The sequence below is a fragment of the Cyprinus carpio genome, chromosome A1 (assembly GCF_018340385.1).
Source record: "Cyprinus carpio isolate SPL01 chromosome A1, ASM1834038v1, whole genome shotgun sequence".
NCBI lineage: Eukaryota > Metazoa > Chordata > Actinopteri > Cypriniformes > Cyprinidae > Cyprinus > Cyprinus carpio.
In genome coordinates this window covers 36,883,684-36,901,316 of record NC_056572.1, presented here as the reverse complement: position 1 = coordinate 36,901,316, position 17,633 = coordinate 36,883,684, and the positions used below count along the sequence as shown (strand labels likewise).

At 36.4% G+C, this 17,633-nt stretch overlaps 1 protein-coding gene across 1 annotated transcript; it reads left to right on the top strand.

The window, feature by feature from the left end:
• Positions 1 to 321: 321 nt before the first annotated feature.
• On the top strand, positions 322 to 17,590 carry LOC109106323 (B-cell receptor CD22-like; the record flags this gene model as incomplete). The annotated part of the gene is made up of 12 exons (XM_042768607.1): positions 322 to 553; positions 652 to 874; positions 1,878 to 1,917; positions 2,191 to 2,250; positions 8,814 to 8,922; positions 11,086 to 11,340; positions 12,211 to 12,468; positions 16,418 to 16,672; positions 16,752 to 17,009; positions 17,104 to 17,346; positions 17,430 to 17,511; positions 17,575 to 17,590. Coding segments are annotated over 12 exons (2,031 nt in total), but the record flags the coding sequence as incomplete, so codon positions are not given.
• Positions 17,591 to 17,633: the final 43 nt, after the last annotated feature.

Here is a 17,633-nt window from a genome sequence, read left to right as displayed (position 1 = left end):
CCAAGTTTCTTTTTTCTTTTTTTAAACCTGAAAATCTCTCCAATCCTAATATGTGCAAAAGCAAGTGAAATTATAAAGTCCTACAACATTAAGAGAGAAAATAAATATGTAATTTGCTAATCGGTCAGAGAGATGCACAACAACAACAACAATACAATATGCCATCTTCATTTCCTGTTGTTTAAGCATATTAGGTTTAGTTATCAATAAGTGTCATTGGATGATGATGGAAAGCTGTTTAATGTTGTGTGTGTGTTCGGCATAATTATAATAAAGCACGCAGAAAGTAACAATAAAATTTATATTTAATGTATTGATTATACAATCATGAAAGTGTTCTGGACCAAAAACCCTGGAAAGTGTGAAGAGCCTCCAGATCTGTCTGAGGATCCTGAATACAGACAGAGGCTTCAGTATCTGGGAGACACACAATGCACCATCAGACTGAGTCATGTGACACAGAAGGACCAACACATGTACTATTTCAGATTCATCACTGATAAACCTGATGGAAAATGGACTGGTGCTCCAGGAGTGAATCTTACTGTCACAGGTGACTTTCATGAGGCTGAGCTCTTCTTCTGTGCATTATGTTGAATAATAAGCAGTGTATGACAGCAGCACTAGATATAATGTGTGTGTTGTGTTCAGATCTTCAGGTGGAGGCTCCTGAGAGAGTGACAGAGGGTCATAATGTCAGTCTGACATGTAAAAGCAGCTGCACTCTGACTGACAGACCAACATTCATCTGGTACAGAAACTCACAGCCATTAACTGAGAGAAGAGACAGAAACAATCAACTCCTGCTGCAGTCAGTCAGAAGAGAGGATGCAGGCAGATACAGCTGTGCTCTACATGGACACAGTTACAATCTGTGATGTGCAGCTGAATGTCAGATGTATGTATTATTTTGTGTATATTTACTTTTTTTTAAGGTTTCTGTGATGTAAATTACATTAGCAAAAATATGTGGGCTCCCCTTGAAATGAAAAGGTTTGACTATTTCTGCTTTATGGGTTTTCACAGTCACATCTACAGTCATATACAAATATTTTGAGTACAGTAGCACCTAATTTTGGCTCCTACGTGGCACAATTCAGAGTGAGGTCCATGAAAAAAGATGTGATAGTGACTCTGGAAGAACTTGATCACATGAAGTCCAGATCTGAACTCAGCTAAAAACAATTGAGATTAATTGAAATTAACTGTGAGGGAATCATGATCAGGTGACCCATGCACATGTTTACAGTTTCAGTATTCATACAAAAGCTTCAGCTCAGATTTTTCCTTGAAACTTAGAGGCCTTCGTTGATAAAATGATTATTAAACATAATATTTAAAAGTATTTAACCTGTAGATCCTCCAGAGTTTCCTGTGATCTTCATCAGTAATCAGAAATCAGCTGGTTTAAAGGAGGAATGTTTGTAGGATCTGGAAGAATCTACAGCATCTCAAAGATCAGCTCTGATCACAGTGAAGAATACAAGTGCAAGTCCATCAATGAACATGGAGAGAAATACTCTGCTGCTGTGACTTTAAACATCATGTGTGAGTTAATGATCATCGGCACCTTAAAATTTCCAAATGCACAATTGTTTTAGCTTTTATTAACACACTCCTGTATCTTCACATCATTCATCAGTTTGTTAATTATGATGATCTTCATCTTTCAGTTCATCATCAAGCTAGTAGGAATGTGATTGTGATCGCAGCAACATCTGGAGGATTATTCATCATCATCATCATCATTATAATATTTGTAATGTAAATAAAATAATAAAGAGTATATAAACATAATTTACTTTCAAACTAATGAATAAAATATATTTGACTATTAATATGAAACAATTAAATACTTGTGTTTCCTTTTTTAACAGGAAAAGGATAAAGAGAAGATCTACTATACACGAGTATGAGGTGAGATGATCAAAGCAACGCAGAATAAAATCAATAAAATAATAAAATTAGTTTTTCCTACAGATGTATATATATACACACACATATATTCTCCATCTTTTCCTGTAGAACGGTGATCCCAGTGTAAGCACATATACAGCTATAGACATCAAGTTCAGATCTACTGGCGTATACGACACACTCACAGTAAGTGAAATATCAAAAACTACATGTGCAAAAGTGCTGTCAAAAGCAAGTTATTCTTTCAAATAACCAATGTATTTTTTCACGTAGTCTGTCCCTCCCACACCTGCTGTTCACCAGTCGGGATCTTCTGAATATGAGAATCAGTCAGTAAGTGTGGGATCCACAGGTAAATAAAGATATAAAAATATCCTCAGTAGTCAATAGATACACTATTACACAGTCGTTTCTTTCTGTTACAATATGGATTATGTGAGTTGTTACATTGACAGAAATCTTAGAAAACTATATTTTATTATTAATGTGTTTTTTAATATATGTTTGCAAACCCATGTACATGTAAATGTCTTTTTTTCTGATGTAGACACATAGCAAGACACAACGGCAAGCAGAAGTTAATCTTCACTCCACTTTTTGACGTTGGACAAGCCCACATTGAGACATTTTGATGAAAACGCCTCTTTAGAGTTTTCATTCTCTAGTGAAGAGATGTTTCTCAAAGGTCCTGTAGAAAGTAAAGAATTGTGTTCATGTTTGTCATAAATAAACAGTCAGAGTGTAATTAATAAACGTGTTCCCACTGAGAGTTTTTTAAATAGATATCTACAGTATGTTTATACCGGTATTGTGCCTGTCATGTGCTATGTTATTTTGTAGACTCTTCTTACAGTCCTGCAAAGATGACAGAAAAATAATTTGCAATTCTTGTTCTGTGGCAAAACATACAGGCAGCTGTGTTTTAGATCAAACATATAATAGTGTGACCCGGGTGCATCAGTGAATGGTGAGATATTTTCATAAATAAAGTGATCCTGCCAGAAGAACTGTGTGAAAGCGTAAAATGTCTCTGTATCATCTTATTGAGCATTTATGAGGTTTTATGCATGCAAAGTATTCTGACCGTTTTCTGACATTTGAGTGTGGATGAGAAGCTTGGATGTGGATGGAGAGCATTTTGAAATGAAAACACCATTTTTAAATGTATCTGGATTAATGTAGACAGTCTAAGGCTGTCTACGTTGGACATAATGAAGCAATTTTTTTTGTATTATTTATTTATTGCATTTTTTTTTTCAGTGTTGGGTAAAACTGGATTTAAATGAGAAAAATGTGGGCTGCTGTAGAGCTGGGGAGAACACAGGCATTATTTTGATTATTTTGATCAGTAGCGTGCGTTGAGACACTGTCAGTGGTTTCTGATTCATTGTGGGGTTGGGATTTTCCTGTCCCACCCACACCTAGTTCCCACCACTTACTGTCACTTCTCTTTTTGCCAATAAACTGAAGTAAAAAAAGAAAAAAAATCTCTCAAGGATGTTGAAGAATAACTTGTTTGTCTGTGGTCAAAGTGCTGACATATAATCTTATTTAAGATACGTTTCATCGGAAACTTATACATTCTTCAGAATTTATTTTGATTTTTTTTTTCCAGGAAGAAAGAGTGGCCACACTGTAAAACCTGACAAGTCACAGTAACTCAAACCGTTTGAGTAAACAGATATCCTTAAAAACCTGACAAGTTAGGTTTACTCAAACCGTTTGAGGCAAATTGATTGCCTTAAACCATTTAAGTTTTAAAACTAACACACTGTAAAACCCGACAAGTAACGTAACTCAAACCTTTTGTGTAAACAAATATCCTTAAAAACATGACAAGTTGGGTTAACTCAAACCGTTTGAGGAAACCGATTGCCTTAAACCATTTAAGTTTTAAAACTTAACAGTTATGAGTACTCTGAACTTAATTCAGTTGAGTTCACTGAAAGAAGATATACATTGCAATTAAGTAATTAAGTGATTAATTGAGTGATAATTGAGCATTAGTGATGAACACCTGCTGTTAACAAACAGAATTACTGAAGAAAAGAGAGAAAGGAACTACAACTGACTTCAGACACTGCCTCACTAAAACCTGACAAGTTATGTTAACTCAAACCGTTTGAGGAAACCGATTGCCTTAAACCATTTAAGTTTTAAAGACTAATTGTTATGAGTACTCTGAACTTAATTCAGTTGAGTTCACTGAAAGAAGATATACATTGCAATTAAATAATTAAGTGATTAATTGAGTGATAATTGAGCATTAGTGATGAACACCTGCTGTTAACAAACAGAATTACTGAAGAAAAGAGAAACACAAGAACTACAACTGACTTCAGACACAGCCTTAGATAAAATAAACTGAAATAAAATACATTAAATATCTCAAGATCTGATTTAACAACCCCACAAACAGCATCACCAGCTCCACTTATTAATAACCAGACTGACTTTATTTCTGTCAGACGTCTACAGAAGATCTGATTGAGAATTAACTAAGGTTTAGATGTTGATTTATTGTTTCATTTGAAGTAACCATGTTAGAGATCAGTGTGTGCTTTAGTTGGGCTCTTGACCCTTGATTGCTGTCTTAGTTTTTTCTTTGGCTGTTGTAACCATTTGTTGTAACTCAAAAGCCCAGAGAAAATTTCATCAGGTGTTATGCACACACTCACACTCTTAGAAGCTGCTTTTATCCAAAGCAACTTACAGTGCATTCAGGTTAGCATTTTTTTTTTTAAGTAACTTTTACCTAGATGTTGGTTGTTATACTGTATATTGGTGATGATAATCATTGAAGTGTTTGGAGTTTAATCTCTGATGAAATAGGTGTTGTGTAATTAGCTGGATTGATTACAGTAAAAGTGATTCTAAGAGCCAGTGGTTCTGTGATAATCAGTTAATAAAATGAACTTTCCAAACAGTTTGGTTTTCTGTGGTGTCACTTAGTCACACACAGACATCAATAATCAGCATATGAACCTCAACAATGGTGACCATAAAAAAAAAAACAATGCAGCAGAGCATGCTGGGAGCCATGGATGGGTTTTGTACTACAATAGTACCCAGCATGCATTGCAGCATTTTTTTTTTTTTTTTGTAACCATTGTTGAGGTTCATATGCTGATTATTGATGTCTGTGTGTGACTAATTAACATAATAGAAAACAAAACTGTTTGGGAAGTCTTTTATATTAACTGATTATGAAAGAACCACTGACTTTATGAATAGCTTTCATTGTAATCAACTGAAGTAACTATAGAACACCTATTTAGTAAGATTTTGAACAGCTCCATAATTGATGATTATCATCACCAATATGCTGTATAACAACCAATATCTGATCATATTTTCTCTGGGTTTTTTGAGTTATAACAAACATGTTTCAAAAACACATGGTTACAACGCCCAAAAAAATAAAATAAACTAAGACGGAAGTGAAGGGTCAAGAGCCCAACTAAAGCAAACACTTATCTCTAACATGGTTACTTCAAATGAAACAATAAATCAACATCTAAACCTTAGTTAATTCTCAGTCAGATCTTCTGTAGACGTCTGAAAGAAATAAAGTCAGTCTGGTTATTAATAAGTGGAGCTGGTGATGCTGTTTGTTAACAGCAGCTGTTCATCACTAAAGCTCAATCAGCACTTAATTAATCACTTGATTACATAATTGCAAAGTTTTAAAACTTACATGGTTTAAGTAAAGGCAATCTGTTTACTCAAACGGTTTGAGTTACTGTGACTTGTCAGGTTTTACAGTGCAGTATAAATTTTAACTCTTGATTACATAATTGCACCGCCTCCACAAAAAAAAATTTCTGTCTGCATGGATATTTTAAAACAAATCATGTTAACCATGTGAAGTCAGTGTAACGGCTCCTGGAGATCACACTCACCAGAACACGGTAAGAGTTAATGTGTCAATATTAATGTGTGAATATATGGTTAATATGTGAATATAGTCTGATTAATACTGTTGTACAACCCACTGACTTATTCAATAGGAAATATTCTTCATGGAAACTGATTTATGCAGATTTTGAAGCTTAATATTGTGTTTTTCTCATGATGTGTATTATTTTGATCTTGTAGTGGCATCAGTCAGAATGGCTCTTCTTCATCTTGTGATACTGTTCATAATTCATGGTGAGTCATTGAATAATTAACAAACATTACATTGTGGCTTATTAAGTAAACCTGTTATTTGGTAATTTCTTTAGCTGGGGGTCTGCCAATCATTGGACTCCCTGTTGAATCCTAACTGACAAACTTGTGTGTGTGTGTGTGTGTGTGTGAGTGTGTGTGTTTATCAATAATACAGTATAACTTTAGTCAGAGCTAAAGTTTAATAATGACTCTGGACCCTTCTCATGTGCTCTGTCCAGAATTTGAATCACTTCTATCTATTAAATGTTTCATCACTCACAGGTTTAGATAAATATGCTACAAGAACTCCATTGTTCCTTCAGCTACAAGAGTGTTGAATTCTAGTGTAAAGGACATGACTGCGTGAATGTTATTGATGTGGTTATCTTGTTATTCAGCTTCATATGTATTGCCCAAAACAAATTTCCCTTAAAAGGGACAATAAAATATTATCAATCAATCAGTAAGTGTTTGGCACAATATGCATATGATGAGCATGAGGGGATAGTATTTATGAAAAAATATATATATTTTGCGTGACTATCCCTTTATGGTTTCAGGTGTTTATGGCCGCTGTTGTTGGGATGTTTACACACTGTAAAACCTGACAAGTCACAGTAACTCAAACCATTTGAGTAAACAGATATCCTTAAAAACCTGACAAGTTAGGTTTACTCAAACCATTTGAGGCAAATTGATTGCCTTAAACCATTTAAGTTTTAAAAACTAACACACTGTAAAACCCGACAAGTAACATAACTCAAACCTTTTGTGTAAACAAATATCCTTAAAAACATGACAAGTTGGGTTTACTCAAACCGTTTGAGGAAACCGATTGCCTTAAACCATTTAAGTTTTAAAACTTAACAGTTATGAGTACTCTGAACTTAATTCAGTTGAGTTCACTGAAAGAAGATATACATTGCAATTAAGTGATTAAGTGATTAACTGAGTGATAATTGAGCATTAGTGATGAACACCTGCTGTTAACAAACAGAATTACTGAAGAAAAGAGAGAAAGGAACTACAACTGACTTCAGACACAGCCTCACTTAAACCTGACAAGTTATGTTAACTCAAACCGTTTGAGGAAACCGATTGCCTTAAACCATTTAAGTTTTAAAACTAATTGTTATGAGTACTCTGAACTTAATTCAGTTGAGTTCACTGAAAGAAGATATACATTGCAATTAAATAATTAAGTGATTAATTGAGTGATAATTGTGAATTAGTGATGAACAGCTGCTGTTAACAAACAGAATTACTGAAGAAAAGAGAAACACAAGAACTACAACTGACTTCAGACACAGCCTTAGATAAAATAAACTGAAATAAAATACATTAAATCTCTCAAGATCTGATTAAACAACCCCACAAACAGCATCACCAGCTCCACTTATTAATAACCAGACTGACTTTATTTCTGTCAGATGTATACAGAAGATCTGATTGAGAATGAACTAAGGTTTAGATGTTGATTTATTGTTTCATTTGAAGTAACCATGTTAGAGATCAGTGTTTGCTTTAGTTGGGCTCTTGACCCTTGATTGCTGTTTTAGTTTTTTCTTTGGCTGTTGTAACCATTTGTTGTAACTCAAAAGCCCAGAGAAAATATCATCAGGTGTTATACACACACACACACTCACACTCTTAGAAGCTGCTTTTATCCAAAGCAACTTACAGTGCATTCAGGTTAGCATTTTTTTTTTTTACCTAACTTTTACCTAGATGTTGGTTGTTATACTGCGTATTAGTGATGATAATCATTGATTATTGAACTGTTTAGAGTCTAACCTCTGATGAAATACGTGTTGTGTAATTAGCTGGATTGATTACAGTAAAAGTGATTCTAAGAGCCAGTGGTTCTGTGATAATCAGTTAATATAAAGAACTTTCCAAACAGTTTGGTTTTCTGTGGTGTCACTTAGTCACACACAGACATCAATAATCAGCATATGAACCTCAACAATGGTGACCATAAAAAAAAAAAAAAAACAATGCAGCAGAGCATGCTGGGAGCCATGGATGGGTTTTTGTACTACAATAGTACCCAACATGCATTGCAGCATGTTTTTTTTTTTTTTTTCGTAACCATTGTTGAGGTTCATATTCTGATTATTGATGTCTGTGTGTGACTAATTAACACCACAGAAAACAAAACTGTTTGGAAAGTCCTTTATATTAACTGATTATGAAAGAACCACTGACTTTTTGAATGGCTTTTATTGTAATCAACTGAAGTAACTATAGAACACCTATTTAGTAAGATTTTGAACAGCTCCATAATTGATGATTATCATCACCAATATGCTGTATAACAACCAATACCTGATCATATTTTCTCTGGGTTTTTTGAGTTATAACAAACATGTTTCAAAAACACATGGTTACAAGCCCATAAAATAAACTAAGACAGAAATCAAGGGTCAAGAACCCAACTAAAGCAAACACTGATCTCTAACATGGGTTACTTCAAATGAAACAATAAATCAACATCTAAACCTTAGTTAATTCTCAATCAGATCTTCTGTAGACGTCTGAAAGAAATAAAGTCAGTCTGGTTACTAATAAGTGGAGCTGGTGATGCTGTTTGTTAACAGCAACTGTTCATCACTAAAGCTCAATCAGCACTTAATTAATCACTTGATTACATAATTGCAAAGTTTTAAAACTTACATGGTTTAAGTAAAGGCAATCTGTTTACTCAAACGGTTTGAGTTACTGTGACTTGTCAGGTTTTACAGTGCAGCCATTACTGCATTTGTTGGTCAACATTCCCCATTTGCTATTATACTTGTCCATACTCACTCATTCCCTATCCCATACCACCATGTGTGCTGCCTGATGTCAGATGTAAGTACTGTGTATATTTTATTTAGTTTGTGTACCTTTTTCTTTGAAGTCTCCAGTGATACACTGTAAATAAAGATGATTAAATTAAATCAAGGCGTTTTTGTATGCAGATATCCTTAAAAACCTGACAAGTTAGGTTTACTCAAACCGTTTGAGGAAACCGATTGCCTTAAACCATTTAAGTTTTAAAACTAACACACTGTAAAAACCCGACAAGTAACGTAACTCAAACCTTTTTGTGTAAACAAATATCCTTAAAAACATGACAAGTTAGGTTTACTCAAACCGTTTGAGGAAACCGATTGCCTTAAACCATTTAAGTTTTTAAAAATAATAGTTGTGAGTACTCTGAACTTAATTCAGTTGAGTTCACTGAAAGAAGATATACATTGCAATTAAAATAATTAAGTGATTAATTGAGTGATAATTGTGAATTAGTGATGAACAGCTGCTGTTAACAAACAGAATTACTGAAGAAAAGAGAAACACAAGAACTACTTCAGACACAGCCTTAGATAAAATAAAATGAAATAAAATACATTAAATCTCTCAAGATCTGATTAAACAACCCCACAAACAGCATCACCAGCTCCACTTATTATAACCAGACTGACTTTATTTCTGTCAGACGTCTACAGAAGATCTTAATGAGAATTAACTAAGGTTTAGATGTTGATTTATGTTTTCATTTAAAGTAACCATGTTAGAGATCAGTGTTTGCTTTAGTTGGGCTCTTGACCCTTGATTTCTGTCTTAGTTTTTTTTTTGGCTGTTGTAACCATTTGTTGTAACTCAAAAGCCCAGAGGAAATATCATCAGGTGTTATACACACACTCACACTCTTAGAAGCTGCTTTTAGCCAAAGCAACTTACAGTGCATTCAGGTTAGCATTTTTTTTTTAATCTAACCAGTACCTAGATGTTGGTTATTATACTATATATTGATGATGATAATCATTGATTATTGAACTGTTTGGAGTGTAATCTCTGATGAAATAGATATTGTGTAATTAGTTGAATTGTTTACAGTAAAAGTGATTCTAAGAGCCAGTGGTTCTGTGATAATCAGTTAATATTAAGATTTTTCCAAACAGTTTGGTTTTCATGTTGTGTCATTTAGTCACACACAGACATCAATAATCAGCATATGAACCTCAACAATGGTGACCATAAAAAAACAACAACAAAAAAAACAATGCAGCAGAGCATGCTGGGAGCCATGGATGAGTTTTGTAGTACAATAGTACCCAGCATGCATTGCAGCATGTTTTTTTTTTTTTTCTTTTTTTTTCGTAACCATTGTTGAGGTTCACATTCTGATTATTGATGTCTGTGTGTGACTAATTGACACCATAGAAGACCAAACTGTTTGGAAAGTCCTTTATATAGTCCTTTATATTAACTGATTAAAAAGAACCACTGACTTTTTGAATGGCTCATATTGTAATCAACTGAACTAAATATAGAACATCTATTTTGTAAGATTTTGAACTCTGAACTGCTCCATAACTGATGATTATCATCACCAATATGCTGTACAACAACCAATACCTGATCATATTTTCTCTGGGTTTTTTGAGTTATAACAAACATGTTCCAAAAACACATGGTTACAACGTCCAAAAAAAATAATCTAAGATAGAACTCAAGGGTCAAGAGCCCAACTAAAGCAAATACTGATCTCTAACATGGTTACTTCAAATGAAACAATAAATCAACATCTAAACCTTAGTTAATTCTCAATAAGATCTTCTGTAGACGTCTGACAGAAATAAAGTCAGTCTGGTTATTAATAAGTGGAGCTGGTGATTCTGTTTGTTAACAGCAGCTGTTTTATCACTAATGCTCAATCAGCACTTAATTAATCACTTGATTACATAATTGCAAAGTTTTAAAACTTACATGGTTTAAGTAAAGGCAATCTGTTTACTCAAACGGTTTGAGTTACTGTGACTTGTCAGGTTTTACAGTGTATTAACCACACTGGTAAAAATATTTGGGCTTTTCTTGTACTTTATGGCAATGACTCTTTCAGTTGACATTATTGACTTACTCTGGTCTGGAAGATCTTGATCTCATGAAGTTTACCTTTACATTTTGAGGCCTTCAATGATGAACTGGAGATTAAAAATAATATTTCAAATACCTGTATGTATCCTGTAGATCCTTCAGTGAAACCAGTGATATTCATCAGTCCATCTGGTGTAATAGTGGAGGGAGATTCAGTGACTCTGAGCTGCAGCAGTGATTCAAACCCTCCTGCAGAAATCGGCTGGTTTAAAGGAGGAATGTTTGTAGGATCTGGAAGAATCTACAGCATCTCAAAGATCAGCTCTGATCACAGTGGAGTATACAAGTGCAAGTCCAGAAATGAACATGGAGAGAAATACTCTGATGCTGTGACTTTAAACATCATGTGTGAGTTAATTATGGTTCAGTAACTGTGACATTACATCCTACAAACATAGTCTATGATGTCAAATTTATTGTGATACAGTGGCATAGCAAGTCAGCCCCGGCTCATATGCAAAAAAAATTTGTACGGGGCCCCCAAAACGTTATAGGTTTATGTGGGCTCAAATGCTGCCAATTTCAAATGCTGAATTTTATCACGAAATACAAACAATAAATGTGTTTTTCTGCTCTTTAATATGGGACGAGACCACTGTATTCAGTTCAAGCGGCACATGGATAAATCATCTTTTTTTCTATTAGTTCCAGCACGAGATAAACATCAATGAATATCAGAAGACATGTTGAAAAAAATCTGAACAATTTAAACGGATGTCTCAAGTAGGCTAATCGGTCGATCAATCAGGGTTTCGGAAACCATTGATAAAACAGCCTGTGAATAGTCATAACAGTCGTAAGATAACACTGACCTCAGAAAAGCCAACAATATATATATATATATATATATATATATATATATATATATATATATATATATATATATATATATATATATATATATAATTATTATTTTATTTGGCTGTGGCAATGCAGTGTTTGCACAAAGTTTTAAAAAATGACTCAGTTTTACGACAGAAATATAACAAATGCACACAAGAAATTACCGAGCCCTGCACATGACATGCAGACAGTGTATTTATTTATTTATTTAGACCAAGAATTCAGAATTTGTTCACTCTTCTTAATTAAATGGTCCCGCTCGGTGGGCCCCCAATCAGCCCGATCCCATATGCCAGTGCATACCCTGCATAACCAGACGCTACACACCTGTTGTGGTACTTAATGACATTGATGTTTTTTTTTTTTCTGTGTTAGATCCTCCAAAGAGCGTCTCAGTGTCCATCAGTCCATCTGGTGTAATAGTGGAGGGAGATTCAGTGACTCTGAGCTGCAGCAGTGATTCAAACCCTCCTGCTCTGAACTTCAGCTGGTTTAAAGGAGGAACGTTTGTAGGATCTGGAAGAATCTACAGCATCTCAAAGATCAGCTCTGATCACAGAGGAGAATACAAGTGCAAGTCCATCAATGAACATGGAGAGAAATACTCTGCTGCTGTGACTTTAAATGTCATGTGTGAGTTAATTATGGTTCAGTAACTGTGACATGAAATCCTCCAAACATATTATATGATGTCAGATTTATTGTGATACAGTGATATAGCAAGTTAGCCCTGGACCCATAAGCAAAAACATTTGTACGGGCCCCCCAAAACGTTATAGGTTGATGTGGGCTCCAACGCTGCTTATTGTTGTCTTTTCTGAGGTAAACAACATTACATGACTATTCTCAAGCTGTTTATTGGCGGTATAAATGTTTGAATATTCAACGTTTTCATGTCTATTCATTATTTGTAGCGGGCCAGCCACACAATAAATGCAATAATAATAATAAGCGTGTTATGTTATTCAACGTTTTCATGTCTATTCATCTAATGGTTAGAGAGTTCGGACTCCCAATCGAAGGGTTGTGAGTTCGAGTCTCGGGCCGGCAGGAATTGTGGGTGGGGGGAGTGAATGTACAGCGCTCTCTCCACCCTCAATACCATGACTTAGGTGCCCTTGAGCAAGGCACTGAACCCCCAACTGCTCCCCGGGCGCCGCAGCATATGGCTGCCCACTGCTCCGGGTGTGTGTTCACAGTTTGTGTGTGTGTGTGTTCACTGCTCTGTGTGTGTGCACTTCGGATGGGTTTAAATGCAGAGCACAAATTCTGAGTATGGGTCACCATACTTGGCTGAATGTCACGTCACGTCACTTTCACTTTTTTTCACTTGTTTTCATGTCTATTCATTATTTGTAGCGGGCCAGCCACACAATAAATGCAATAATAATAATAAGCCAAACAATAAATGTGTTTTTCCGCTCTTTAATGTGGCACGAGACCACTGTATTCAGTTCAAGCGGCACATGGATAAATCATCTATTTTTCTATAAGTTCCAGCACGAGATAAACATGAATGAATATCAGAAACCATGTTGAAAAAAAATCTCTCATGTAGGCTAATCAGTCGATCAATCAGTGTTTCGAAATTTGTCTATAAAACAGCCTGTGAATAGTCATAACAGTCGTAAGATAACACTGAATTCAGAAAAGCCAACAATATAACTATTTGTTATTAAAGTTAATTATTTTATTTGGCCATGGCAATGCAGTGTTTTCACATAGTTCTACGACAGAAATACACTCACTTGCCACTTTATTAGGTATACCTTGCTAGTTCCGGGTTGGACACCCTTTTGCCTTCAGAACTGCCTTAATTCTTAATTCAAGTCGTCTTCACCACATCTAGATGCCTAAATGCATTGAGTTGCTGCCATGTGATTGGATGATTAGCAATTTGTGTTACCAAGCAATTGAATAGGTGTACTTAATAAAGTGTCGTTGAGTGTATAACAAATGCTCACAAGAAATTACCGAGCCCTGCACATGACATGCAGACAATATATTTATTTATTTAGGCCATGAATTAAGAATTTGTTACCTCTTTTGAATTAAAAGATCCCTGGCCCCCAAACAGCCCGAGCCCATATGCATGTGTATACCCTGCATATTCAAACGCTACACCTCTGTTGTTATGGGACGAATGAGATGTGAGATGTGTGGATCTATTTGCAAGCTTTGTTTAGAAGATGTGGTGAGAAACAGGCATGGGTCAGACAATGGCAAACTGGTATGTAGAAGACAAGGCAAGAGCAGTCGGGTAAACAAGTGAGGTTCAGTTGACGTAATCCAACAGGGCGAGACTAGAGGGATAATCCAGGAACAAGGCAAAGGTCCAGTCAGGGGCAAACAGTATCCGAAGAGGGCAAGACGAGAGGGGTAATCCCAGATACACAGGCAATGATAAGAACATGAGAAAACAGACAAGGCAAGACTCAGGTAAGGCTAGGAAAACTAAAGCAGGCTCCGTAAGGTAGCTATCAGCTAAATGGTGATATACGCTAAACTCAGTGCAGCGTTCAATATGGTGGACCATGAGATGTTAATTAACCGCTTAGAACACTGGGTTGGCATAAAAGGGAATGTGCTTAAATGGTTTAAGTCTTATCTCACAGACAGATTTTTTTCTTTTAGTTTTAGGGGCTGTAATTCTTCAAGATTACATCTTCCTTGGGGAGTCCCACTAGGATTAATTCTTGCTCCAATTCTTTTCTTCCTGTATATGCTATCGTTGGGGGCTATTTTTCGGAAACATAGAGTATCATTCCACTGTTATGTCGATTATACGCAGATTTATTTGCCTGTGAAAGAGCTAAATTCTAATTCAATTGATGCTCTTTTAGCATGCTTACATAATGTTAAGGGCTGGATGGCTGCAGATTTTTTGAAGCTAAATGAAAACAAAACTGAATTTGATGTGTTCAGCCCTAGAAAGCATGATGTGCTTAAAAACAACTTCTTTGACTGGTTTTGTTAAATCTACTGTAAAAAATCTGGGATTTCTTCTGGATAGTGACCTAAAGTTGGACAGGAAAATTAATACTGTTGTGAGATCTTGTTTTTTTAATTTACGTCTGTTAGCTAAGACTAAAGGCTGATTTATACTTCTGCATCAGACCTACACCGCAGCCTACGCATAGACGCACACCCTACGCCGTAACCTACGCTGTAGCCCGACGTGCACCTCTCCAAAAATCTAACAGCACGTCAATTCTACGCGGACTTCAAGCACTGTGATTGCTCTGCTAGAACCCCTTCCTCCGTATGTACTTGAGTTTGGTGTGTGTTTATAATGTGCACTTTTATGTATTTTAATGTTACACCTTCTTATATAAAATAAAACAAAGCAAAGAACAAGTGTCTTATCATGCATTATACTACACAGAGTAGGGCACCCAGGCGAAACAAGTGCAGCAGGAAGCCAGGACAAAGCAAAGAACCAGGATGCAACTGGCAGAGCAGGGAGCCAGGGTGGAGCAGACGGAGCAGGAGCTCACCAGAGCAGAGCATAAGACCACCATATCCAGACAGAACCCCACCACAGCGGGCCAGAGTGATCAGAGTGAGTCTAGGGAAAACTGAAACACAGGAGACAGACAGTGCATTTATGGTCTCAAGGCCCGGAACATGACATGCAGATAGTTCTTTAACAGTCTCCTTGAGTTTGATAGACAGGACGGGAACTGGATTGGCAGTGACAGGGTTAACAGGGCAGACATTGTGTGCTTTCTTAGTTTCTGGGTTCATGACAGGTAAGAGTACAGAGGTGGTTTCTTGGGCAGTGATAGACAGGGCTGAAAGTGCTGTGTTGGGCTCCTTGAGAGTTGGCTGGACAGACAGACCATTCAAGATTGGGTGCATTGACAAAGACTGGTTGGGTTGACAGTACATAATCAGTCTCACTGACTGAAACTGGATGGGCAGACAGTTCAAAAACAGGCTCACTGACTGAAGCCAGACAGGAAAACAGTTCACAAACAGACTCATGGGTTGATATGGGATAGACTGACAGTTCAAAAGTGGGTGTGCTAACTGAAACTGAACTGGTAGATATTTCAGTGACTGGAACTGAACAAACAGATGGTGCAAACTGGTATGTAGAATACAATCCAACAGGGTGAGGCTAGAGGGATAATCCAGGTACAAGGCAAAGGTCCAGACAGGGGTAAATAGTACCCGAACAGGGCAAGACAAGAGGAGTAATCCGAGAGACAGAGGCAATAATAAGAACACAAGAAAACAGACAAGGCAAGACTCAGATAAGGCTAGGATAACTAAAGCAGGCTCCATAAGGTTCTGTAGCTATCAGCTAAACATTGATATATGCTAAATAATACTCGGCAATCTGAGCAGGAACTGAGTGGGTGTTACATAGTGAGTGTGATTGGTTTCATTAGAGCGTGTGATTGGTGAAATTGTGCATTGGAAATGTAGTCCACGTTGACGTGCAACAGTCTGTGTAGTGAGAGAGTCAATGAGGTGGACAAGTGACGTCTGGTGGCGATCGGACGGAAGTCCAAGAAACCGGATTCGTGACACCTGTTATGATACTTAATGACATCGATGTTTTTTTCTGCGTTAGATCCTCCAAAGAGTGCCTCAGTCTCCATCAGTCCGTCTGGTGAAATAATGGAGGGAGATCCAGTGACTCTGAACTGCAACAGTGATTCAAATCCTCCTTCAGAAATCAGCTGGTTTAAAGGAGGAACATATCTGAATTATGGACAGACATATAGCATCTCAAAGATCAGCTCTGATCACAGTGGAGAATACAAGTGCAAGTCCATCAATGAACATGGAGAGAAATACTCTGAAGCTGTGACTTTAAACATCATGTGTGAGTTAATGATCATCTGCACTTAATTTTTTCTTGTATTTGTTGTGAATTTTCATGTTTGCTTGTTTGTTTTTTTTAGACCCACCCAGGAGCGTCTCAGTGTCCATCAGTCCATCTGGTGTAATAGTGGAGGGAGATTCAGTGACTCTGAGCTGCAGCAGTGATTCAAACCCTCCTGCTCTGAACTTCAGCTGGTTTAAAGAAGGAACATTTCTAGGATCTGGAAGAATCTACAGCATCTCAAAGATCAGCTCTGATCACAGTGAAGAATACAAGTGCAGATCCATCAATGAACATGGAGAGAAATACTCTGATGCTGTGATGCTGAATGTGATGTGTAAGTGAATGCTGGTGCAAGAACTGACAATAGATCCACTCGTTTAAGTGTGTTTTATCACTGTTGATGAGATGTTTAATTCTTTCTATTTTAGATGCTCCAAGAAATGTAGTGGTGTCCATAAATGGATGTGGTGTAATAGTGGAGGGAGATTCAGTGACTCTGATCTGCAGCAGTGATTCAAACCCTCCTGCTCTGAACTTCAGCTGGTTTAAGGAGAATCAAATCTCAGCTGTTGGATCTGGACAGAGTTTCAGTGCACTACAGAGTGGACGCTTCTACTGTGAGGCTCACAATCAACATGGATGTCAGAGATCAGACGCTGTTACTGTCACAGGTGAAGCTTTTATTAACACACTCCTGTATCTTCACATCATTCATCAGTTTGGAGAGTTAATTATGATGATCTTTCTCTTTCAGTTCATCATCGAGCTAGTAGGAATGTGATTGTGATCGCAGCAACATCTGGAGGATTATTCATCATCATCATCATTGTACTATTTATAATGTAAATTTAAATAATAAAGATAATTTAAACATATTTTTTTAAACCAATGCAAAAAAGATATTTGATATATTAATTACATATGAAACAATTAAATTACTTACGTTTCCATTTTGACA